This window comes from Somniosus microcephalus, chromosome 8, assembly GCF_052327205.1.
Source record: "Somniosus microcephalus isolate GS21.2 chromosome 8, FLI_Smic_1.0, whole genome shotgun sequence".
Classification (NCBI taxonomy): domain Eukaryota; kingdom Metazoa; phylum Chordata; class Chondrichthyes; order Squaliformes; family Somniosidae; genus Somniosus; species Somniosus microcephalus.
In genome coordinates, this window is record NC_140994.1 from 55,780,124 (window position 1) to 55,804,770 (window position 24,647).

The 24,647-nt window shown below is 46.5% G+C and overlaps 1 protein-coding gene across 2 annotated transcripts in view; it reads right to left on the minus strand.

Moving 5' to 3' along the window:
* Nucleotides 1-24,647, minus strand: part of cfap46 (cilia and flagella associated protein 46) — a 575,305-nt gene that overhangs the window by 155,635 nt on the left and 395,023 nt on the right. For both annotated transcript variants that reach the window (XM_085994743.1, XM_085994742.1), the window contains 3 exons: nt 16,110-16,303; nt 3,187-3,305; nt 674-765 (listed from right to left, as the gene is read on the minus strand). In XM_085994743.1, coding sequence (XP_085850869.1) covers nt 674-765; nt 3,187-3,305; nt 16,110-16,303 — 405 coding nt within the window. The remainder of the gene's footprint in view (nt 1-673; nt 766-3,186; nt 3,306-16,109; nt 16,304-24,647) is intronic.

A 24,647-nucleotide genomic window follows, 5' to 3' on the forward strand; every position in this document is an offset into this window, starting at 1 on the left:
CCATCACTTACCTTCATACCACACTTTTGCACCCCCCCCCGACCCCCGCAGACCCAGTACTCGCCTTGCTGAGCTGGCGGGTTTTAGAGCCGTCGGGAAGCCCACGCTTGAGGGCAAAAATGGGATAATCCTATTTTCTGCCTGTTAACTACCTGTTAACAGGCAGTTAATAGGCTTTAATCCCTTCCCGCCTCCAAGGAGATGGGACCCGGCGCAGGACGGCTACCCGCCTCCTGGGAAGATGGCATGGAGGCGTTTACCACCCCCCCCCCCAAATTCTGCCATATTCCTGGCAGCCCCGCCTCCATACCCGCCTCCTCGGGGCTGAGAAAATCGCCCCCGTTGACTCTGTTTCTCTCTCCTCGATGCTGCCTGACGTGTTGAGTGTTTCCAGCACTTTCTGTTGTTATTTTAGATTGCCAGCATCCGCAGTATTTTGCTTTTGAAATAAATTGTTTTGTTGCTTTGTGTAGCACTGCTAGTTAAAAGAAAGAGCTTCCAATGATATAAGTGCAATTTCAAAATGTTTATGAAGAAACTACATAGCAAATCCAGATGAAATTATTTTAACATACAATCTGATTTCTTTATTTCTTATTTAGATTAATATAACCCAAGGTTAATCACTTTACAGCTTGTCAATGAAATTCTTCTCTAGTTACTTATCTCATACCTGGAGTTGACTTTCCACCCACTGGTTTTTCCTCTTTCTTTTTGGATTTTGATTTCCCTGAATCCGTGCCTGCTGCTAAAGAAGCCTGCTGACTAAAAACCATACATAATTAAAATTTATCTTCAAAAGATATCCATCTGCCACACATCATAGTAAATCAGCCTACCTTGATTGGTTTCAACGTAGATGTACTAAACCATGCATTTGGCTATCTGCTGCTTAGTCACCAGTTTGTCTTAGGTTTTTGCACAGGAAAGTAATCGCTGTCAAGTCTTCTAAATTGCTCTGTGCAAGAGATATAGCTAGGACTCTGAGATTATCTACTTAGTGGAAACAATATTCCAGTCTGGCTTGTGTGGCATTAAATAAACTGATGGAAGACTTTCTTCACCTAAATGAAACTGAGTGACCATTAAGCTTTTGGAGTTTTCTGTTAGATATTCTCCTAGGGTCCTGTGTCACCAACCATGCCTATGAATGGACCTTTAGTCACCTATAAACAAAAGTGCGTCTTTACGATAATAAAAGGTGGAGCGACAGGATGACAGACAGACAGACAGTAAAGAAAGAAAGAAATTACATCTACATAGCACCTTGCACGGCCTTAGGATATCCCAAAGCCAAAGAAGTACTTTGAAGTGTAGTCACTATTGTAATGTAGGGAAAATACTTGCAGGTTGGGAAAGGGAAGCTTTGTAGAGGAACCACTAGCTTTGTACGTTCACCCAAAATGGTCACATAAAATGTCAGGCATTGGGAACTAAAGATGCCTGCTGTTATCAGACCTAAAGTAATCTTTTGCTGGGATCCACAACCCTTTCCCCCAAAGGGGGTTTTCAGAGTCTCAAGAACTGTAAACCAGTCTGAAGACATAAAACCCTTCTGCCCTATAAATATTATTTTCTGTTTCGCTTGCAGGTGGGAATTCCCATAGTTGACCACGAATTGCAGCTCTCAAACCATATCGAGTGTCTGGTGCATAGCTGAGTTAGTATGTTTCAAGCAAGGGGTTCTGATAGAACAATCATCCAGAGTATGGATATGTGTGGACATGCTGCACCCTGTGATGCGCTATGACCACAAAAGACACTTTCTGAAAACTCTCAGCACTGAAGAGAAGCTAACGCTGAGAAACTTGTACTGTACTGATAAGTTTGCTCCTCAAATTGAACTTGAAGAAACTGGTGATGGCAACGTGTAAGGCTGCATACATTAGGTCTACAGGACTAACCATTCCCTTGAGCACACTCGTGTATAATTTGTTATAATGTGACCACCTTGAAATTCCCCTGATTTAGGAATCCATTTAATACCCTTTGTTTTATTATATAGCACAGCACCAACCTTTTACCTTGAGTAGAAATCTGTTCTCTTTTGATCGGGATAAATTCTTTATTTTACATGGATAATTTTTTTACACAATCATTGACTGACAATCATTATAGAAGTCCTGAAAATCCATGGCCCAACAGGAGTGTGGCAGAAGCACTGAAAATTAGGCTGTGGCCTAGATATGCCAGGTCCCAACTTGCCCATTAATTTCCATGTGGCCCTGTTTGCAGTGGTGCCTCCACCCGCTTCAAACAAGATCACTAATGACAGAGGTGGCATGGCCGGGGGAAGGAACTCCCAGCCTAGGAGTCTTCATGTCCCCAGCCTGGGAACCCACCAGTGAAAGCAGGCACATTGGTCTCCATCCAGCATATATGAAACCCACCTGGGGTTATAGGTCGGGGTGGTGGCCTGGACCCCCAACGATTTTAAAAATGTTTCATCAAGTATTTATAAAAGGGGCCGACTGGAGCTCAATGGTCATGGTTCCGGGAAAGAGGGGGTGCACCCCAGTGCGGCTGCCAACAATGTATTTTGTTGCCTCCCCACTGCTGGGTGCCTGAGACAAGCCCCTAGTGGTATGGATACCCGCCCAGATTATTAATATTAAGAAGCCTACTCCTCAACCTGCATACACCAGCCAGAGGTTCCCGGCGGGTTCATTCTAGCATGTAGAGCAAAACCTTGCCCCCACAGATTTTTGGATTAGGGCCTCTTAGGTGACCTTATTTGTTCACTCACCCACAAAAATTCAGAGATGCACCAGAAAATCATTTTGTTCTTGATCACACAGGTATGTGGCAGGCGTGGAAACCCATTGCGATGGTTAAGAGACTCCATACCAAACTACTGAAAGATACACATAAGTTTCTATTTCCCTGATATAGAGTCAGTTCAGTTACAATTTGCTGGTGTTTATGTAAAGTGTAACCTCTGGACTATAGTAGATACTCTTAAAACTTTTATTAAGCAACAATTCCTTGCTTCTTTACTGTATTTGGCTTACCATTTCACATTTTACCAGTGGGGTTCATGATAACCATGAACCTTTTGCTTGTGTACCATGTCCTTAGGCAAGAAGCAGTATCATACCACATAATCAGGGCAGCAGTGAGCTTCAGATTTATTTTACTGGCTGTTACAGGGAAAAGGCATAACTTCTATACATTACAAGTACTTACGGAACAAATGAGAAGTCCAACTGTGACAAAACAGGATTCAGGTAATCTTCCATGGATTTGATAATACTGGAGAAGTCTGCATCCAGCCTGCATTCATTTCCTGTAGTAGTTTTTGTTCTCTTTTAATTTGAATATAAAACAGTAAATTAAAACAATTATATCTTAAACAAAACATTTGGTATTTGCTAATCTCCCATGTAATGCAATATAACGCACAATGCATTATTCTCAGGGCCTGACTTACAGTGACAAATTATGTTTTTTATTGCATGGTATTCGGAATTGAATTCCATGACTCTTCATTTTCCATAAAAACTGGAAATCAATAGCTTTGAATACTATGTATCCAATTTGATTGATTGGCTTTCTTCTTTCATATATTGGGAGCTATTGTTGACTGTATAATTTTGATTTCTATTTTGTTGAACTTCATGATTGATGGTTTTATTTTTGCCTCCTATTTCAGCTGGGACTAGCAAAAGTGCTTTATTTTGAAGACTACAGCCTGAAGAAACTTTCAAAATAGATTGCTTATGTTACAGAACAGCTTTTAAAGTGTTTTTTTTAGTACCTTGCACTTGGATAGATGTAGACTTGCTTCTGACTGCCTGAGGGGCTATGAGATTACTGAGATATTATTGCCCTCACCCACAGTAAGAGGTTCTGCGTACCATGTATGGGATTCCCAATGGTTATTCCATTGTTTGCTGTTCTGGACATTACGGACATTTTACATGCAGATAGCACCCTCTGGTGGTGGTTATTGTGTTAGCAGTGTTTGTACGTAGCAGAGGTCCTTTGACCTTTCTACCTTTCTTCCTGTTTGACCCGGAAGTAGAATTCCAGAAAGAATCTAGCAGAGCAATGGAGAATCTGCCATGAGGGATTCTCAATCCAATGTAATCTGATCTCATATGTTAGGCCAGGCGCAATATCTGTGAGTATCTTTGTCTGTTAGCATGGTAGTAACTTTGTCAGCGCAGTATTTTGATAACACTGTGGCATACCGATCACAGAACGGACACAATCCGCTTTCCGGTCCGTAGACTATAAATCAGGCGTCATGCCTTTAAGGAGGATCACACCTTTAAGAAACTCGATCTGCAGCATAGTTAAGCCCAGAGCGGGGGAGGAACAGTCGAAGCTGTGCACTGAAAAAAGAGAGTTGTACTTTGTGTAGTCTCTGACTCCATTTTGTGTTCAGCATGCAGCCTCAACAATTAAACCTTTTCTGTTGAACCTCTCTGAGTTCAGTATTTTTTGCTAGGAGTACGTAGACTCCTACATTGGTGACCCCGACGTTCAGGACGACTCCTAAGCGTAACCATGGCTGACACAAACGCAGTTTCTGTGAAGCTGCCGGAGTTCTGGGAGAACCTGGCCACCGCCTGGTTCCTTCAAGCCGAATCGCAATTCTGACTCCGCGGCATCACCGCCAACGCAACGATGTACGACTACCTCCTCGCCTCCCTGGGCAGCTCCACAATCACGAAAGTCTGGACAACACCACAAAACCCTCCGGAGGAAGGCAAGTACGCACATCTCAAGGCCGTGCTCATTAAAAAATTCACAGCCTCCCAATTTGTGTGCAACTGCCACCTCCTCGACCTCCCGGGCCTCGGTGACTCCACGCCGTCAGACTTGCTCTCACACATGCTTGCTCTGACCGACGAGAAACCGCCCGGCTCCCTCTTGCGCACGCTCTTTATCCGCCAACTACCTCCGAGCATCCGCCCGGCGATCGTGGCGTCCAGCCTCACGGACCTCGAGGCCCTGGCCGACGAAGCCGATAAGCTCCTGTCCACCAGCTCCAACCATGCCGTCACCCCCGACCTGGCCTCCGCAGCGTCGGCGCGCGCTCCACCGTCTATCGCGCGGCCACACAGCTCGGCCACGAGGCCCCCACATCCCCCAAGCCCTCCGACCCAGGGCTACTGCTACTTCTATACCCAGTTCGGCACACGGGCACGCCGCTGCAGCCATCCCTGCACGTTTCCAACTGCCCCCACACTGGCCTACACGATGGTCGCACGGTGGCATAGTGGTTAGCACTGTTGCCTCACAGCGCCAGGGACCCGGGTTCGAATCCGGCCTCGGGCGACTGTCTGTGTGGAGTTTGCACATTCTCCCCGTGTTTGCGTGGGTTTCCTCCGGGTGCTCCGGTTTCCTCCCACAGTCCAAAGATGTGCGGGTTAGGTTGACTGGCTATGATAAATTGACCCTTAGTGTTAGGGGGATTAAATACGTGGGGATAGGGTGGGATATGTGTCGGTGCAGGCTCGATGGGCCGAAATGGCCTCTATCTGCACTGTGGGGTTCCTGTGATTCCTGTGATCCTGTGACCTTCTCCGCGAAGGTTGCTAAGCACGGGGTAGAACACTTCATCCCCACCACAGGCCCACCGGTGTATGCCCACGCCCGCTGGCTGGACCCGGCCAAGCTGGAGATCGCGCGGGCCGAGTTCGCCACAATGGAACAGCTCGGCATCATCCGCCGCTCCAACAGCCCCATGGCCTCCCCACTCCACATCGTCACCAAACCCGACGGGGGATGGCGCCCCTGCGGGGACTACCGGCGCCTAAACAACGCCACCACGCCGGATCGGTACCCCATACCGCACATTCAAGACTTCTCGGCTAGACTGGCCGGCCGCTCAGTCTTCTCCAAAGTCGACCTGGTGCGCGGTTACCATCAGGTGCCAGTCCACCCCACGGACGTTCCCAAGACGGCCATAATCACCCCTTTTGGGCTATTCGAGTTCCTCCGAATGCCCTTCGGCCTCAAAAACGCGGCCCAGGCCTTCCAGCGGCTCATGGACTCGGTCCTCCGGGACCTGAAGTTCCTCTTTGTCTACCTGGATGACATCCTGATAGCTAGTTCCTCCAAGCAGGAACACATCGAGCACCTCCGCACCCTGTTCCAGTGGCTCAGTGAGCACGGGCTCATCATCAGCCCAGCCAAGTGCCAATTCGGCCTCAGCAGGATCGAATTCCTCGGCCACCACATCACGCAGGACAGAGCCATTCCCCTGCCCGCCAAGGTGCAAGCCGTCCAGCAGTTCCCCCGGCCTACTACCACCAAAGGCCTCCAGGAGTTCTTGGGGATGATCAACTTTTACAACCGCTTCATTCCCGGAGCGGCCTCCCTCATGCGGCCCCTATACGAAGCCCTCCGGGGTAAGAAAGACAGAATGGCGATCGAGTGGTCGGCGGACATGTTGACCGCTTTCGACTCGACCAAAAAGGCGCTCGCCGACGCCACCATGCTTGCTCACCCTCAGCCCAACGCCAGGGTGGCCCTCACCACGGACGCCTCCGACCACGCGGTCGGCGCCGTGTACGAACAGTGGGTCGACGGGGCCTGGCAACCGCTGGCCTTTTTCAGCCGCCAACTGCGCCCCCCGGAGGCCAAATACAGCGCCTTTGACCGCGAGCTCCTCGCACTGTACCTGGCAGTCAGCCATTTTAGTTTTCTTCTGGAGGGCCGCCCCTTCACCGCGTTTGTCGACCACAAACCCCTGACATTTGCGATGGCGAAATCAGCCAGGCAACAACGCCAGCTCGCCGCGGTGTCTGAATTCACCACGGACATCCGGCACGTCTCCGGTCGAGACAACGTGGTGGCCGACTGCCTATCCCGCCCCGCCGTCCATGGCGCCTACCTGGCAGTGGACTCTGCTCAACTGGCAGCGGAGCAACGCACCGACCCCGATCTGCTCTCCACGCCCACAACCCTCCCAGGGCTGCGACTGACCGACGTCGCCTGCGGCCCGTCCGCCGTCACAGTCAAATGCGACACCTCCTTGGCGCAACCCCGCCCCGTAGTCCCGGCATCCTGGCGAAAACGGGTGTTCGACATCGTCCACGGCCTCTCACACCCCGGCACCCGCGCGTCCATTAGACTGGTGGCCAACTGATTTGTCTGGCGCGGCCTGCGCAAAGATGTGCACGTCTGGGCCAGATCCTGCATAGCTTGCCAGCATGCCAAAATCCACCAACACGTCAAAGCCCCACTCGAGGAGTTCACCGTGCCAGAAAGAAGGTTCGACCACGTCCACATCGACCTCGTCGGCCCCCTGCCGCCATCACAAGGTCACACGCACCTGCTGACAATCGTGGACCGTACCACCTGCTGGCCCGAGGCCATTCCACTGATGTCCACTGCCGCCGCCGACATCGCAAGGGCATCCATCGGTACCTGGGTCGCTCGGTTCGGCGTCCCCTCCGACATGACGTCGGATAGAGGCCCGCAGTTCACCTCTGATCTGTGGGCCGCCATCGCCCGAAACCTCGGGGTGGCCGTTCACCGCACCACGGCTTACCACCCCCAAGCCAACGGACTGTGCGAGCGATTCCACAGGTCCATGAAGGCGTCCCTCCGCGCCAGCCTCGAGGACGAGGCTTGGATCGACCGCCTCCCATGGGTGCTACTCGGCCTACGCTCCGCGGTCAAAGAAGACCTGCAAGCCTCGGCGGCGGAACTCGTGTACGGCCAGCCGCTGCGCGTACCCGGAGAGTTCCTGCCCACTGCCACGACCCCCTGGTCGGCTGACCAGCAACGCCGCGCTTTCGCCAACCGAGCACAACAGTTCGCTCCGGTACCCACCGGCCGGCACGGCGAACCAGCAACCTGCGTACCACCTAGCCTGCACATGGCCAAATTTGTTTTTGTGCGCCATGACGCCCACCGAGGACCTCTACGGCCCCCATACGACAGACCCTACAAGGTACTCCAGACGGGGAACAAGTTCTTCCTCCTCGAAGTGGGCGGCAGAACTGACAAGGTGTCGGTCGACCGGCTCGAGCTGGCGCACCTAGAGCCCGACGAACCCGTTCAAGTGGGCCAACCCCCACCGCGGGGCAGACCGCCTAAGAGCCCGACGCGTCCGACCACCCCGCTCCCGACACCAACCGACAAGAGCCGTTCCGGCCGTGCCATCAAGCCGCCACGCCGGTTCGTACACTCCCTACTAGCTGATTCTGGGGGGAGCTGTGTGGCGTACCGATCACAGAACGGACACAATCCGCTTTCCGGTCCGTAGACTATAAATCAGGCATCATGCCTTTAAGAAGGATCACACCTTTAAGAAACTCGATCTGCAACATAGTTAATCCCAGAGCGGGGGAGGAGCAGTCGAAGCTGTGCACTGAAAAAAGAGAGTTGTACTTTGTGTAGTCTCTGACTCCATTTTGTGTTCAGCATGCAGCCTCAACAATTAAACCTTTTCTGTTGAACCTCTCCGAGTTCAGTATTTTTTGCTAGGAGTACGTAGACTCCTACAACACTATGTTTATAAAAGGTTACAGAAGTACAGTCCAAATGTTAGTTAGTTATACAATTAGTCTATTCTACTGTTGTAAATATGTTTATATCTTATGTAATATCGAATGTATAGTACTCAGTTTTATGTACAAAACATACTTTGTCTTTGTTTACAGTTTCACAAATTTGTTCAAGTAAAGCTTCAAGACAGTGAAACGGCTTCACGAGCAATTATTTGAATGAGTGTTTAACTTGCTGGATAACTAGATAGGAGCACGTCTAGCGAAGCCAGTACAGTGAAAAGATAGCAATATGGCTAGCTGTGAAGAGCGGAGCAGGAGGAACCCAGTGTAAGCCTTAACCTTGTAGAGCACATCTACCTCACATCAACATGTCAGAAGATAATAACGAAAATGCTTTGCAGCGAGGAGAAGACCTTAAACAGGCAGACAAAACTGTAGAAGTTGACAATCAGTCTATAAGCTCCGGTTACGTCAGATCGCAAGCTGGTTCACGGTCATCAGGTGGTTCTAGAGTAAGCGTGACCATTGCCAGAGCATGGGCTAAGCTAGTAGCAGCTCAAGCCAGAGCTGCGCATGCGAAGAGTGAAATAGAAATAAAAGTAAGGCAGGCCCGTCTCCAAGCTGAACCCCAAGCCGAACAGGCCCGACTCCAAGCTGAACAGGCCCGATTCCAAGCTGAACAGGCCGGATTCCAAGCCGAACAGGCCCGTCACCAAGTTGAACGCCAAGCTGAACAGGCCCGTCTCCAAGCCACATTAGAAGCTCTGCAGCAACAAAAAGAGATAGATGCTGCATTAGCTGAGACACAAGTATTCAAGGCAATTTTGGAGGGAGCTGATCCCGAGACAGCTTACAAACCTTTAATTCCCGTATCGTGGCAGAGTCGACGACAGCGCACCATAGACTACGTGAGCGACCATGCCGACATACAGTTTACAAGAGAAAGGGATGAAGGCCCGCACATCTCTACAGACGCAAGCACTTCATATAACATGCCACAAGTTACCAACCAAGGTCAAAGTAGACAGCGTGCCTCAAGCCGCAGAGTCTCCCCCAGCAGGACGGAAGACACGGTGCAGAGGAATAGAACGCTGAATAGAGAAAGTTAGCAGCAAATCCCCTCTCGTTTCCTTGAGAGCCCCAACAGAGCCCCTAGCCAAGGCAACCCTGGCACAGGTCCCAGCACCTACGACCTTGCCAAATACCTTGCACGCACCCAGCTGGTGACTACAGGGTTAACCAAGTTTGATGACAGGCCAGAGAATTATCGGGCTTGGAAGTCCTGCTTCCACGATGCCATATCGGGCTTAGACCTGTCGGCAGGAGAAGAGCTCGGCCTCCTTAGCAAATGGCTCGGCCCAGAGTCCGCCGGACAGGCATGCAGGATAAAAGCGGCCAATGTGGGACGTCTGCCAGCTGGGTTGAAGATGGCTTGGGCGAGGCTGGAAGAAAGCTACGGCTCGCCCGAAGCCATTGAAAGGGCTCTCTTTGACAGGTTGGAGAACTTTCCGAGGTTGACGAGTAAGGAACCCCAGAAGCTCCGCGACCTTGGAGATCTGCTGTCGGAACTCGAAGCCGCAAAGCAGGACGGCTACCTACCCGGTCTATCGTACTTAGACACTGCCAGAGGGGTAAGTCCCATCGTTGAGAAGCTTCCATCTAACCTGCAGGAGAAGTGGATAACGTTTGGATCAGAGTTCAAGCTAAAGCACAACGTGGCCTTCCCACCATTCTCTGCGTTCGCCAAATTCATCCGTAAAGAAGCCAAATCCAGGAACGACCCCAGTTTCAACCTCTTCTCCTCCCACCCAGCACTTGCCAGAAGAGACAAGTTTGACAGACATGGAAAGACACCAATATCTGTCCACAAAATGCAAGTGTCTTCAACTGAGAACACAAAGGTGCAGAAGAAACCTGAGGATATGAGCAAACAATGCCCACTCCACAACAAGCCCCATCCTTTAAAGAAGTGCAGAGGCTTCAGGGAGATGTCTCTGGAAGATCGGAAACAATACCTCAAAGAGAACTCTATATGTTTCAAGTGCTGCTCTTCCACGAGCCATCTCGCCAAGAACTGCAAGGTAGATGCGAAATGCACAGAATGTGAAAGTGATCGGCACATTTCAGCACTCCACCCAGGCCCAGCTCCTTGGAAGTCAGAGTCGCCTCCTCCTGCCTCAGAGCACGGCGGGGAGAGAGAGGGAGCTGCCGGTCCGGAGATTACATCCAAGTGCACCGAGGTGTGTGGAGAAGGAGTGAGCGCAAGAGCATGCTCCAAGATATGCCTCGCTAATGTGTACCCTGTAGGATGTCGCCAGGAATCTGAAAAGATGTATGCCATACTAGATGAACAAAGCAATCGTTCTCTAGCAAGATCCGAGTTCTTCAACATCTTCAAGGTCAAAGGAAGTCCGTCGCCTTACACGCTGAAGACGTGTGCTGGACTTTCAGAGACAGCTGGCAGGAGGGCTTGCGGTTATGTTGTTGAGTCAGCTGACGGGAAGATTAGCCTCCCCCTTCCGACACTCATCGAATGTAATCAAGTCCCCGACAACCGTTCTGAGATTCCCACTCAGAATGCAGCTTGTCATCACGTCATCTGAGACGCATTGCAGACGAGATCCCACCTCTTGATCCAGATGCAGGCATACTTCTGTTGTTGGGAAGGGACATCCTGAGGGTACATAAGATAAGGAAACATATCAACGGTCCACATGACGCCCCTTTCGCACAAAGGCTAGACCTCGGCTGGGTCGTTGTTGGAGATGTGTGCCTCAAGGGCGCTCACAAGCCATCTCAGGTGAGCACACTCAAGACTTCCATCTTGGAGAATGGTCGTCCAAGCTACCTTACCCCATGCAGTAGTCAGATCCGCGTGGTGTTTGACTCCAGTGCACCATATCAGGGAGTCTCTCTCAACGATGTACTACTCACAGGGCCCAATCTTAACAATAGCCTCTTGGGAGTACTCATGAGATTCAGGAAAGGGCCCGTTGCCATCACTGCTGATATCCAGCACATGTTTCATTGCTTTGTGGTGAGAGAAGACCACAGAGACTTCCTCTGCTTCCTGTGGTATCGGGACAACGACCCCAATAGAGACATTGTGGACTACAGAATGCATGTCCATGTCTTTGGGAATAGCCCGTCCCCTGCTGTCGCTATATACGGACTGAGGAGGGCTGCCAAGGAAGACGACGACTTTGGCAGTGATGTGAGAGGGTTCATCGAACGAGAGTTCTATGTCGACGACGCACTGAAGTCATTCCTGACCGAAGCAGAGGCCATCAGTACCCTCGGACGAGCTCAGGAACTGCTCGCACTATCCAACCTCAGGCTACACAAGATAGCCTCCAACAGACCAGCAGTGATGGAGGCATTCCCCCCTGAAGATCGTGCTAAGGACGTCAAGGATCTAGACCTCTTTACTGATGACCTCCCCTTACAGCGTAGCCTAGGAGTGTCTTGGAACATAGCAACAGACACGTTCACATTCCAAGTCTTAGATGCCAAGAAACCCTTCACACGTAGAGGAGTGCTCTCTACAGTCAACAGCCTATACGACCCTCTCGGCTTCTTAGCCCCTGTCACCATACAAGGCAGGCTGCTCCTCAGGGAACTCTCCACACGCGCTGAAGAGTGGGATTCACCTCTTCCTGAAGAGATGGAAGCAGAGTGGGACAGATGGAGAGACTCACTCCAAGACTTACAGGAGATCCGAATACCTTGCTGCTATTCGTCTTTCTCTCCCTTAAATGCCCAATTCAAAGAGCTTTGTGTCTTTGCAGACGCATCCGCTGAGGCCATTGCAAGTGTGGCTTATCTGAAGGTCACCACTCAAGATGGACAAAGCAAAATCGGCTTCGTCTTTGATGGGGGCAAGTTGGCGCCCCAGCCAGACCTCACCATACCCAGATTGGAACTATGCATAGCAGCAGAACGCAACCTACCCCCTCACAGCAGTCTACGGAAGCTGCATCCTATCATCGACACCGATGGACCGTCTCTGAGGTGGTTCTTCTTCTGTCGCCAGAGGACTCCAGTGACAAGTAGAGTTCGGACTATGTGGAGTCGTTAACGACCCCAGACGGGGAGTGTTCTGGACATTACGGAAATTTTACATGCAGATAGCACCCTCTGGTGGTGGTTATTGTGTTAGCAGTGTTTGTATGTAGCAGAGGTCCTTTGACCTTTCTACCTTTCTTCCTGTTTGATCCAGGAAGTAGAATTCCAGAAAGAACCTAGCAGAGCAATGGAGAATCTGCCATGAGGGATTCTCAATCCAATGTAATCTGATCTCATATGTTAGGCCAGGCGCAATATCTGTGAGTATCTTTGTCTGTTAGCATGATAGTAACTTTTGTCAGCGTAGTATTTTGATAACACTATGTTTATAAAAGGTTAATATTTGATATTTACAGAAGTACAGTCCAAATGTTAGTTAGTTATACAATTAGTCTATTCTACTGTTGTAAATATGTTTATATCTTATGTAATATCGAATGTATAGTACTCAGTTTTATGTACAAAACATACTTTGTCTTTGTTTACAGTTTCACAAATTTGTTCAAGTAAAGCTTCAAAACAGCGAAACGGCTTCACGTGGAATTATTTGAATGAGTGTTTAACTTGCTGGATAACTAGATAGGAGCACGTCTAGCGAGGCCAGTACATTTGCAATTTTAATGGAGAAGGAGCAGTATAACATGGAGGACAGGAGAATGAAATAGCATTTGAGGATAATGCACCCTATAAGATATTACACCCACCCCAAAGAACTTACAAGCCATGCAGATCATATGAAGATCTCATTAGGAATGGTGGGTCCAACTAGGGACAAAAAAAAGAAATCTTCTTGTGAAGGCAGAGGGCATGACTGAGGTACTGAATGAGTATTTTGCATCTATCTTCACAAAAAAAGAGAATGAAATTAATGCTGCAGTAGAGGGGAGTAGAGATATCGGCTAGGATAAAAATATATAGAGAGGAGGTACTAAATAGGTTGGCATCACTCAAAGTTAACATGCTACCCGGTCCAGATGGGATGCATCCTAGGTTGTTGAGGGAAGCTAGGGTGCAGAGAGAAGAAGCTTTGACCACAATCTTTCAATCCTCCTTGGATATGGGAGTGGTGCCAGAGGACTAGTAGATTGCAAATGTTACACCCCTGTTCAAAAACGGGCAGAGGGATAAACCTGGTACCTATAGGTCAGTCAGTCTAACGTGAGTGGTGGGAAAATTACTAGAGACCATTGTCGAGGACAAAATTAATTCTCATTTGGAGAAACATGGGTTAATAAGAAATAGCCAGGATAGTAGCAGACTTCAGGAGGACAGGCAGACTGGAGAAATGGGCAGACACATGGCTGATGCAATTTAATGCAGCTAAGTGTGAAGTGATGAATTTTGGGAGAAACAACATAGAGAGGCAGTATAATCTAAATGGTACTACAGGAAACTTTTGATTAACCGGCCCCTAAATAACCGGAACGCTCTATCCACCGGCAAAATTCAGGAGTCGGTTCAGGTAACTTTTTTTACTTTTAGTTACTTTTTTTACTCTATTTGTTGCTTTGCAAGGGTGTAGCTGAAGCTGTTGCTAAGCTACAGAGACGCTTGCAACTTGTGCCGATTGTTTTGAAGCTGAGGGTTTGTTGCTTTATACGGAGCTCTGAGCTCCGTATCTTTTACTATAGCGTTCGGTTATCCGGAATTGTTGATGAACCGGCAACATGTCGGTCCCGTCCGTGCCGGATACCAGAAAGTTTCCTGTATTTTGAGGTGGAGGGGTGGCAAGAGTAAGAGGGATCTGGGGTGCATATTCACAAATCCTTGAAGGTGGCAGGGCAAGTTTTGATAAGGTGGCTTAAGAAAGCATATGGGGTACTTGGTTTTGTAAATAGGGACATTGAATATAAAAACAAGGAAATCATGCTAAACCTTTATAAATTACTGATTAGGCCTCAGCTGGAGTATTGTGTACAATTCTGGGCACCACGCTTTAGGAAGGATGTCGCTGCCCTGGAGAGGGTACAGAGAAGGTTTACAAGGATGATACCAGGGATGAGGGAGTTCAGTTTTGTGGAGAGATTGGAGGAGTTGACATTATTCTCTTTAGAGCTGAGAAGGTTAAGGGAAGACCTAATAGAGATATACAAAATTATGAGGGGTTTTGATAGAGCATGTACAGAGAAACTACTTCTGCTGGCAAGTGGATCGGTAACCAGAGGTCATAGATTTAAAATAATTAGCAAAAGAACTAGAGGGGAAAATAGAAATTTATTCACACAGAGCGTTGTTAAGATCTGGAACGCACTACCCAAAAGTATGATGGAATCAGATGCCATAGTAACTTTCAATAGGCAATTGGACTAATTTGCAGTGTTATTGGGAAAAAGCTGGGGAGCGGGACTAACTGGATAGCTCTTTCAAAGAGCCAATGCAGGCATGGTGGGCTGAAAGGCCTCCGTCTGTGCTAGGGGAGTTATGCCAACTGCTGCATGAAGGCCTGCAGCCAAGTTCATCTGCCCAGACTGTGGCTGGGAAAGTGATGATCATACTCAACTTTTATGCATTGAGTAATTTCAAGCAGCCACGGAGCATCTGTATAGCACACAGGTTATTGTACAGGCATTCATTCACCTGGTAACTGACACACTTAGGAATGTCAGGGAATTCATCCAATTCGCATTACAGTAAGACAGTCATAGGGGCATACAGATTTATTGTATTGCTGAGTTCCTTAAAGTGCAGAGTGCAATAGAAGGCACCCACATAGCACTGTGAACTCCCTCAACTTTCTTAATAAAAAGGGGTACCACTTGCAAAATGACCAGATTGTGTGTGACTACATGCAAATAACCCTCTACATTAATGCCAGATTTGTTAGAAAATGCATTTATCCTCAGAAATTCTACTATCCCTGAGCTCTTCAACAAAGATATTCAAATGAATGGATGGCTTATGGGTGGTGAAGCATATCACTTGCTGCCATGGATAATAATCCCTCTAGGAGTTGAAAAACAGCAGCCGAGGACCACTACAATGTGGCACATGCTTTTACCAGGGTTCACAGAGAACTATCGTGGTCTGAAGGGATACGTTTGCTGCCTTGTCACAGAAGGAGGGACTGTGCGTTTATGCCCCAGAGCGTGCATCCTGCACAGTTATAGTTTGCTGTGCCCTGAAAATCATAGTTATCCAAAAAGACCTGAACATAGAGATTTCTGGGGAGGTGAATATGGCTGTTTTGTCTAAAATGGTAACCTTTTTGCCAATTTCCAACAACGTATTTGAACTGCAATAATATTTTATCACTTCTTTATCATTCCAAACATAAAATTGCTAGATTTAATTGTAAAAATGACACCAACTTGTATACATCAGCAATATACAGCTTAAGGAAAGTTTGTGTTCAAACACTCATCGTTCAATTAAAAAAAATCATATGGTACTAGTGTTCTGCAGTAGTAATAATATAAAATGCAATGGTATATTTCCAGCATAGTAAAACAGTACAAATAGAGACAATATGCATTTGTTTGTATAGAAACATTAATTTCTGCATTGGAGACAAAATATACAAGATATAATAATGATTATATACTGAGCATAAAATGCCAAACCAAATTAACTCACCATATCTAGATTTATGTCTTCTTGAAATTTCTGAAACACCTCCTTCCTTTGCATCTTATGATGGTGCTGGTATTCGAGTTTTAAAAGATGCTGCTCTAGTTTCTGCTTATACCTGGAGACTCTTGCCAATAGATTTGAAAATAATTCAGGATTTACAAAAGTACGACCAATTTTAGCTTGTGTTGGACTTGGACCTGAATGAATAAAAAAAAAAAATACTTGTTTGAGCATCATTATGTTAATCATTTAACCAATGAAAAAGTGAACAAAACTTAGCTGCATCAAAATAGTGGTCAGAAAGCAGCTTTATCACCATTATACTAAAATAATTATTTGTCCATTAAAGTTTAAAGTAAAACATGGACTGGATAGTCCAGCAGGCTAATTCACTGTCCTTTCATTTTCTAGACATGGTTTCAAATCCAGCTTAGACTCATGGGATGAAACTCTGCTGGCTGTAAGGATCCTATTTGGGCTGTCTAAATCCAGTTCTAATAGGCATGGGCTCACAGCACAAAAGTACTTCTAAATAGTAATTAAACTGTCAATCTCATTTAAAAAACTACAGGATGGCTGGTGTAGAAAATGGAAAAATGTCACACAGGTGCATTGAAGTTGATACTAAGCACATTGTTGGGGCAAACCAGAGCTTTATCTGACCTTGTAGTGCTTAATGTTGACACCGGGTGTTAAAATTGGAAAATATTCCATTCACTGGTGCCAACAGTTCAAAAAACTTCTCAAAAATTAGTTTAAAAAAAGAAAACATAAGCATTATTCTTCAAATAATGTTATTCGAATGCTATGTTAAGAACAACTACTTGCATTTATGTGGCCCTAGGAGTTCTCAATATTGACTCCAGACCTCATGAAGTCTTATGGGTTCAGGTCAAGCATGGGCAAGGAAACATCCTGCTGATTACCACCTACCACCCTCCCTCAGCTGATGAATCAGTACTCTTCCATGTTGAATACCACTTAGAAGAAGCACTTTGGGTAGCAAAAGGGCACAGAATGTACTCTGGGTGCGGGACTTCAATGTCCATCAACAAGAGTGGGTTGGTAGCGCCACTACTGACTGAGCTGGCCGAGCCCTGAAGGACATAGCTGCCAGGCTGGGCCTGTGGCAGGTGGTCAGAAAACCAATACAAGGGAAAAACCTAATTGACCTCGTCCTCACCAAGCTGTCTGTCGCAGATGCATCTGTCCATGACAGTATTGGAAACAGTGACCAACGAACAGTCCTTGTGGAGACAAAGTCCCATCTTCACACTGAGGACACCCTCCATCGTGTTGTGTTACACTACCACCATGCTAAATGGGATAGATTCAGGACAGATCTAGCAGCTCAAAACTGGGCATCCATGAGGCGCTGTGGGCCATCAGCAGCAGCAGAATTGTACTCCACCACAGTGTGTAACCTCACGGCCTGGCATATCCCTCACTCTACCATTATCATCAAGCCAGGGGACCAACCCTGGTTCAATGAGGCATATAGAAGGGCATGCCAGGAGCGGCACCAGGCATACCTAAAAATGAGGTGCCAACCTGGGAAAGCTGCAACACAAGACTACATGCATGCTAAACAGCAGAAGCAGCATGCTATAGGCAGACCTAAGCGATCCCACAACCAACGCATCAGATCAAAGCTCTGCAGTCCTGCCACATCCAGTCGTGAATGGTGGTGGACCATTAAAAAACTAACGGGATGAGGAGAAGTCTCCATGAATATCCCCATCCTCAATAATGGTGGAGCCCAGCACTCAAGTGCAAAAGACATAAGAACATAAGAAATAGGAGCAGGAGTAGGCCATTCGGCCATTTGAGCCTGCTCCACCATTCAATGAGATCATGGCTGATCTTCTGCATCAACTCCATTCATCGGCCCTATCGCCATATCCCTTGACGCCCTTACTAGTCAGAAATCTATCAACTTCTGTTTTGAATATACCCAATGACAGCCTCCACAGCCCTCTGGGGTAGAGAATTCCAAAGATTTACCACCCTCTGTGTGAAGAAATTTCTTCTCATCTCAGTCCTGAATGTCCTACCCTTTATCCTGAGGCTGTGGCCCCTGGTTCTAGACTCCCTAGCCAAGGGAAACATTCTCCCAGCATCCACCCTATCAAGCCCTGTAATAATTTTGATTGCTTCAATGAGATCCCCTCTCATTCTTCTGAATTTAAGAGAATACAGGCCTAGTTTACTCAATCTCTTCTAATACGACAGTCTCGTCATCCCAGGAATTAATCTCGTGAACTTTAGTTGCACTCCCTCCATGGCAAGTATATCCTTCCTTAGATAAGGAGACCAAAATTGTACACAGTACTCCAGGTCTGGTCTCACCAAGCCCTTATATAATTGGAGTAAGACTTCTTTATTCCTGTACTCAAATCTTCTTGTAATGAAGGCTAGCATACCATTTACCTTCCTAATGGCTTGCTGCACCTGCACATTCACTTTCAGTGACTCATGTACAAGGTCACTCAGGTCCCTTTGAGCATCTGCATTCCCCAATCTTTCACCATTTAGGAAATACTCTGCCTTTCTGTTTTTTCAACCAAAGTGGATAACTTCACATTTATCCACATTATATTCCATCTGCAATGTTCTCGCCCACTCACTGAGCCTGTCGAGATCCCTTGAAGCCTCTTCACGTCCTCTTCGCAACTGACACTGCCACCTAGCTTTGTGTCATCAGCAAATTTGGAAATGTTACATTTAGTCCCCTCATCCAAATCATTGATATAGATTGTGAATAGCTGGGGCCCAAGCACTGATCCTTGCGGTACCCCACTAGTCACAGCCTGCCATCCTGAAAAAGACCCGTTTATCCCTACTCTTTGTTTTCTATCTGTTAACCAATTCTCAATCCATGCTAGTATATTACCCCCAATTCCATGTGCCCTAATTTTGTTCACCAACCTGTTGTGTGGGACCTTATTGAAGGCCTTCTGAAAATCCAAATACACCACATCTACCGGTTCCCCTTTGTCTACTCCACTAGTTACATCCTCAAAGGGGTGTCAAACAGGATTTCCCTTTCATAAGTCCATGTTGACTCTGCCCAATCTTACTATTAGTTTCTAAGTGCCCAGTTATTGCATCCTTTATAATAGATTCCAGCATTTTCCCAACTACTGATGTGAGGCTAACAGGTCTGTAGTTCCCCGTTTTCTCTCTCCCTCCTTTCTTAAATAGCAGGGTTACATTTGCTATCCTCCAATCTGCAGGAACTGTTCCAGAATCTATAGAGTTTTGGACAATGACAACCAATGCATCCACTATCCCAATGGCCACCTCTTTCAAAACCCTAGGATGTAGGTCATCCGGTCCTTGGAATTTATCGACTTTTAGTCCCATTAATTTTGCTAGTACTGTTTTTTTACTAATAATAATTTCTTTAAGCTCCTCATTCTCGTCACACCCTTGGTTTTCTCGTATTTCTGGGAGGTTTTTTGTGTCTTCCTCCGTGAAGACAGAAACAAAGTATTTATTTAATTTCTCTGCCATTTCCTCATTCCCCATTATAAATTCTCCCATCTCTGACTGTAAAGAACCTACATTTACCTTAGTCAGTCTTTTCCTTTTCACATACCTATAGAAACTTTTACAATCCGTTTTTATATTTTTCGCTAGTTTGTGCTCATATTCTATTTTCCCTTTCTTTATCAATTTCTTGGTCCCCCTTTGCTGATTTCTAAAAAGATCCCAATCCTCAGGCTGACCGCTTTTTCTGGCAACTTTATAAGCATCCTCCTTTGACTTAATAATACTAGTTTTAATTTCTTTTGTTAGCCATGGTTGGATCACTTTTCCTTTTCGGTTCTTATGCCCTAGAGGAATATATGTTTGTTGCAAATTATGCATTATTTCCTTGAATGTTAGCCATTGTATGTCCACCTTCATACCTTTTAGTGTAGTCTCCCAATCTACCATGGCCAACTTGTCCCTCATACCCTTGTAGTTTCCTTGGTTTACATTGAAGAACTTAGTTTCAGATTGGACTACATCACTCTCAAACTTAATGTAAAATTCAATCATATTATGGTCACTTGTCCCTAAAGGCCCCTTTACCACAAGATTATTGATTAGCCCTTTCTCTTTACACAGTACCAGATCCAGAATAGCCTGTTCCTTGGTTGGTTCCTCCACATACTGATCCAGGAAACCATCTCGCATGCATTCCAAGAATTCATCCTCCACACCATTAGTGGTAATTTGATTTGCCCAGTCAATATGTAGATTAAAATCCCCCATGATTACCGTATTGCCCTTGTTACATGTACTTCTAATCTCTTGATTGATATGATGCCCTACATTACCACTACTGTTTGGTGGCCTATACACAACTCCCACCAATATTTTCTGCCCTTTGCTATTTCTTAGCATCACCCAAACTGATTCCAGTTCTACATCACGATCTGCCAAGCCAAGACCTTTTATCTCTACCATACCGATCTCATCCCTTATTAACAGCGCTACGCCACCTCCTTTTCCTTTTTGTCTGTCCTTCCTAAATGTTGAGTACCCTGGAACATTCAGTTCCCAGCTTTGGTTACCGTGCAACCATGTCTCTGTAATGGCAATTACATCATACCCATTTACTTCTATTAGTGCCATTAATTCATTCACCTTGTTGCGAATGCTACGTGCATTTAGATAAAGTGTCTTCAACTTTGCCTGTTTAATATTTTTCTGCACTTTGACCCTCTTTACTGTTGGCTTTATTTCTGCTCCCTGAAGGCCGAAGTGTTTGCAACAATCTTCAGCCAGAAGTGCCGAGTGGATGATCTATTTTGGTCTCCTCCTGAGGTCCCCACCAGCACAGAAGCCAGTCTTCAGCCAATTCGATTCACTTCACATGATATCAAGAAATGGCTGAGCGCACTGGATAGAGCAAAGCCTATGGGCCCCGACAACATCCTGGCTGTCGTGCTGAAAACCTGTGCTCTAGATTTAGCCGCACCTCTAGCCAAGCTGTTCCAGTACAGCTACAACACTGGCATCTAATCAACAATGTGGAAAACTGCCCAGGTATGTCCCGTCATAAAAAGCAGGACAAATCCAATCTGGCCAATTACCACCCCATCAGTCTACTCTCCATCATCAGTAAAGTGATAGAAGGTGTCATCGACAAAGCTATCAAGTGGCACTTTCTCGCCATAACCTGCTCACCGATACTCAGTTTGGGTTCTGTCAGGATCACACGGCTCCAGACCTCATTACAGCCTTGGTCCAAACATGAATAAAAGAGCTAAATTCCAGAGGTGAGGTGGAGTGACTGCCCTTGACATCAAGGCAGCATTTGACTTGAGCGTGGCATCAAGGAGCCACAGTAAAATTGAAGTCAATGGGAATCAGGGGGAAAACTCTCCACTGGCTGGAGTCAAATCTAGCACAAAGGAAAATGGTTGTGGTTGTTGGAGGTCAATCATCTCAGCCCCAAGACATCGCTGCAGGTGTCCCTCAGGGCAGTGTCCTAAGCACAACCATCTTCAGCTGCTTCATTAATGACCTTCCCTCCATCATAAGGTCAGAAGTGGGGATGTTCACTGATGCTTGCACAGTGTTCAGTTCCATTCGCAATTCCTCAGATAATGAAGCAGTACATGCCAGCATGCAGCAAAACCTGGACAACATTCAGGCTTGGGCTGATAAGTGGCAAGTAACATTTGCGCCACGTAAGTGCTAGGCAATGATTATCTCCAACAAGAGAGAGTCTAACCACCGGCACTTGACATTCAACAGGATTACCATTGCCGAATCCCCCACCATCAACATGTTGGAGGGTCACCATTGACCAGAAACTTAACTGGACCAGCCACATAAATACTGTGGCTACAAGAGCAGGTCAGAGGCTGGGTATTCTGTGGCGAGTGTCTCACCTCCTGACTCCCCAAATACTTTCCAGCACCTACAAGGCACAAGTTAGGAGTGTGATGGAATACTCTCCACTTGCCTGGATGAGTGCAGCTCCAACAGCATTCAAGAAGTTCAACACCATCCAGGACAAAACAGCCCGCTTGATTGGCACCCCATCTACCACCTTTAACATTCCTCACTCCACCACCAGCGCACTGTGGCTGCAGTGCGTACCATCTACAAGATGCACTGCAGCAACTCGCAAAGGCCTCTTCGACAGCACCTCTAAAAACCCACGACCTCTACCACCTAGAAGGACAAGGGCAACAGGCGCATGGGAACACCATCACCTCCAAATTCCTCTCCAAGTTGCACACCATCCTGACTTGGAAATATATTGCCATTCCTTCATCGTCACTGGGTCAAAATCCTGGAACTCCCTCCCTAACAGCACTGTGGGAGCACCTTCACTACATGGACTGCAGCGGTTCAAGAAGGCGGCTCACCACCACCTTCTCAAGGGTAATTAGGGATGGGCAATAAATGCTGGCCTTGCCCACATGCCATGAATGAATAATAAAAGTTATATAGTGTCTTTAACGCAGCAAAACGTCCCAAGGGGCTTCACAGGAGTGTTATCAAACAAAATTTGATACCGAGCCACATAAGGGGATATTAGGACAGGTGACCAAAAGCTTGGTCAAAGAGGTCGGCTTTAATGAGCATCTTAAAAGGAGAGCGCGGTAGAGTGGAGGAGAGGTTTAGGGTGAAAATTCCAGAGATTAGGGCCTAGGCAGCTGAAGGCACGCCACCAATGGTGGAGCAATGAACATGGTAATGCGCATTTGGCCAGAATTGGAGGAGCGCAGAGTTCTCGGAGGGTTTTAGGACTGGAGGAGGTTACAGAAATAGGGAGAGGTGAGGCCATGGAGGGATTTGAAAACAAGGATGAGAATTAATGATTCATTCAATTTCATAAAATGTTCCTCAGTTGAGGAATGCTATACAATTGCTTCCATGTTAAGCTATCTCTTTTACTGTTAAAGCTGTAGTAATCAACTATTATGCCAATGTTATTCTTCCCTGATATGAAAATAGGAACTAAAGAAACTAGCCTGTTAAAAGCATTTCTCTCAATATGGCCCCCATGGTGAAAAAATTCATGGTTTTCACAAAAGAGGACAATTTCAGCAGTGCACAATTTGTCTACTCATTGTTTTGAGTGCTCAACATACACTCAATCACATAACATAAAAGGAAGTAATGACCATTCTGGAGAAAGTGACGTATGACAAGTAAACCTGTATATTTCACATTTTGCTATTGCTTTTTTATTTTGTAATGTGATACCAGTGGTTGGGGCAGCTGAATCTCATTCAAGTAGGTGTATCTGTGCCTGTTTGAAAGACGGCGCAAAAATAAGAACAGCAGAGAAAAGGTTTACTCGAAGGAGGGAAATCAGGAAGTAGTGTAAAACTATTCAAGTAAGGAGCGGAGTTCTGAGCAATAGTGCTGAATTTCGACATGTCATACAAGCAGGACCTCTTGGTAATGCAAATTCCTGTTGCAGAGGTATTTGGTGAAGTACTATTGCAGAGATGTCTAAAGAAGTACCGTGGAAGAGATGTTTGATGAAGAAGGAAAGTTTTGAAAGGGATTATAATTTGTATTGATTTTGCTCAAATCATTGTAACATGAATGTGAAGGATCTGTAAGTTACAATTTCTTTTACAGCAGCATCTAAGATTGGAAGAAAAACATGGCTAAAGCAGGTGGTCTTACCCTGGCTCATGTGCTTCAGTTTGTGTAATAAAGTTCAGCTAACAGTAAATTTTGATATTATATACATATGTGACTTTTGATTTTTGTTTGCTGAGAAAATGCCTATTTTTTTAAGCAGTCTGCTTATCAGAGATCTGTACTGTTGGCCTAGCCTTGATGAAACAACCTCCATGGCAAACAAAAGTTGTTTTTAAGCACAGCTGCTGCTGTACAAAAAATAAAGGCAAAAAATCACCTGCAGAAACACAATGCAGCATATCCACATGAAAACAGTCAGTTGCATAGTGGAAAGTAGAAGTGCCTCCTCCTTTGAGGACAGGTGCAGCATATTTAAGCATCAAAATATAGTGCCATTGAGTGATGGGACAATGGTTCCACTACCTTTTCTACTGAGCTAATGGTCTCAGCCACATTGTGGTGGGGAGACAATAAGCAAAGGCCAGCCATATCTTCACTGAGATGAAGCAAAAATTAGGAGGACCATCATAAGAACATAAGAAATAGGAGCAGGAATAGGCCACTAGGCCCCTTGAGCCTGCTCCGTCATTCAATAAGATCATGGCTGATCAAGGGCTCAAAGCCACTTCCCAGCCTGTCATCACCAGGAGACTCTCCAGGCGGTGCAATTGAGACCTGCTTTGTTGAAGGCCTGTGAGCAGGGCACCTACAGGTAATGCGTGGCCTGGAAAGACAAAATAGGGAGGAAAACAAAGGAAAAATAATCAGATAAATAATAAATTGACTAAGTAAATGAATAAAGAAATGGGAAAATACTGAAAGACAAAAATGGAATGACCAATAAAGCAAATAAATTGACAAGTGGATGTGTTGGCCCATTAAGTAATGAATTATAGCATGTAGTTGCAGGACATGGATTTGTGCACATAATTT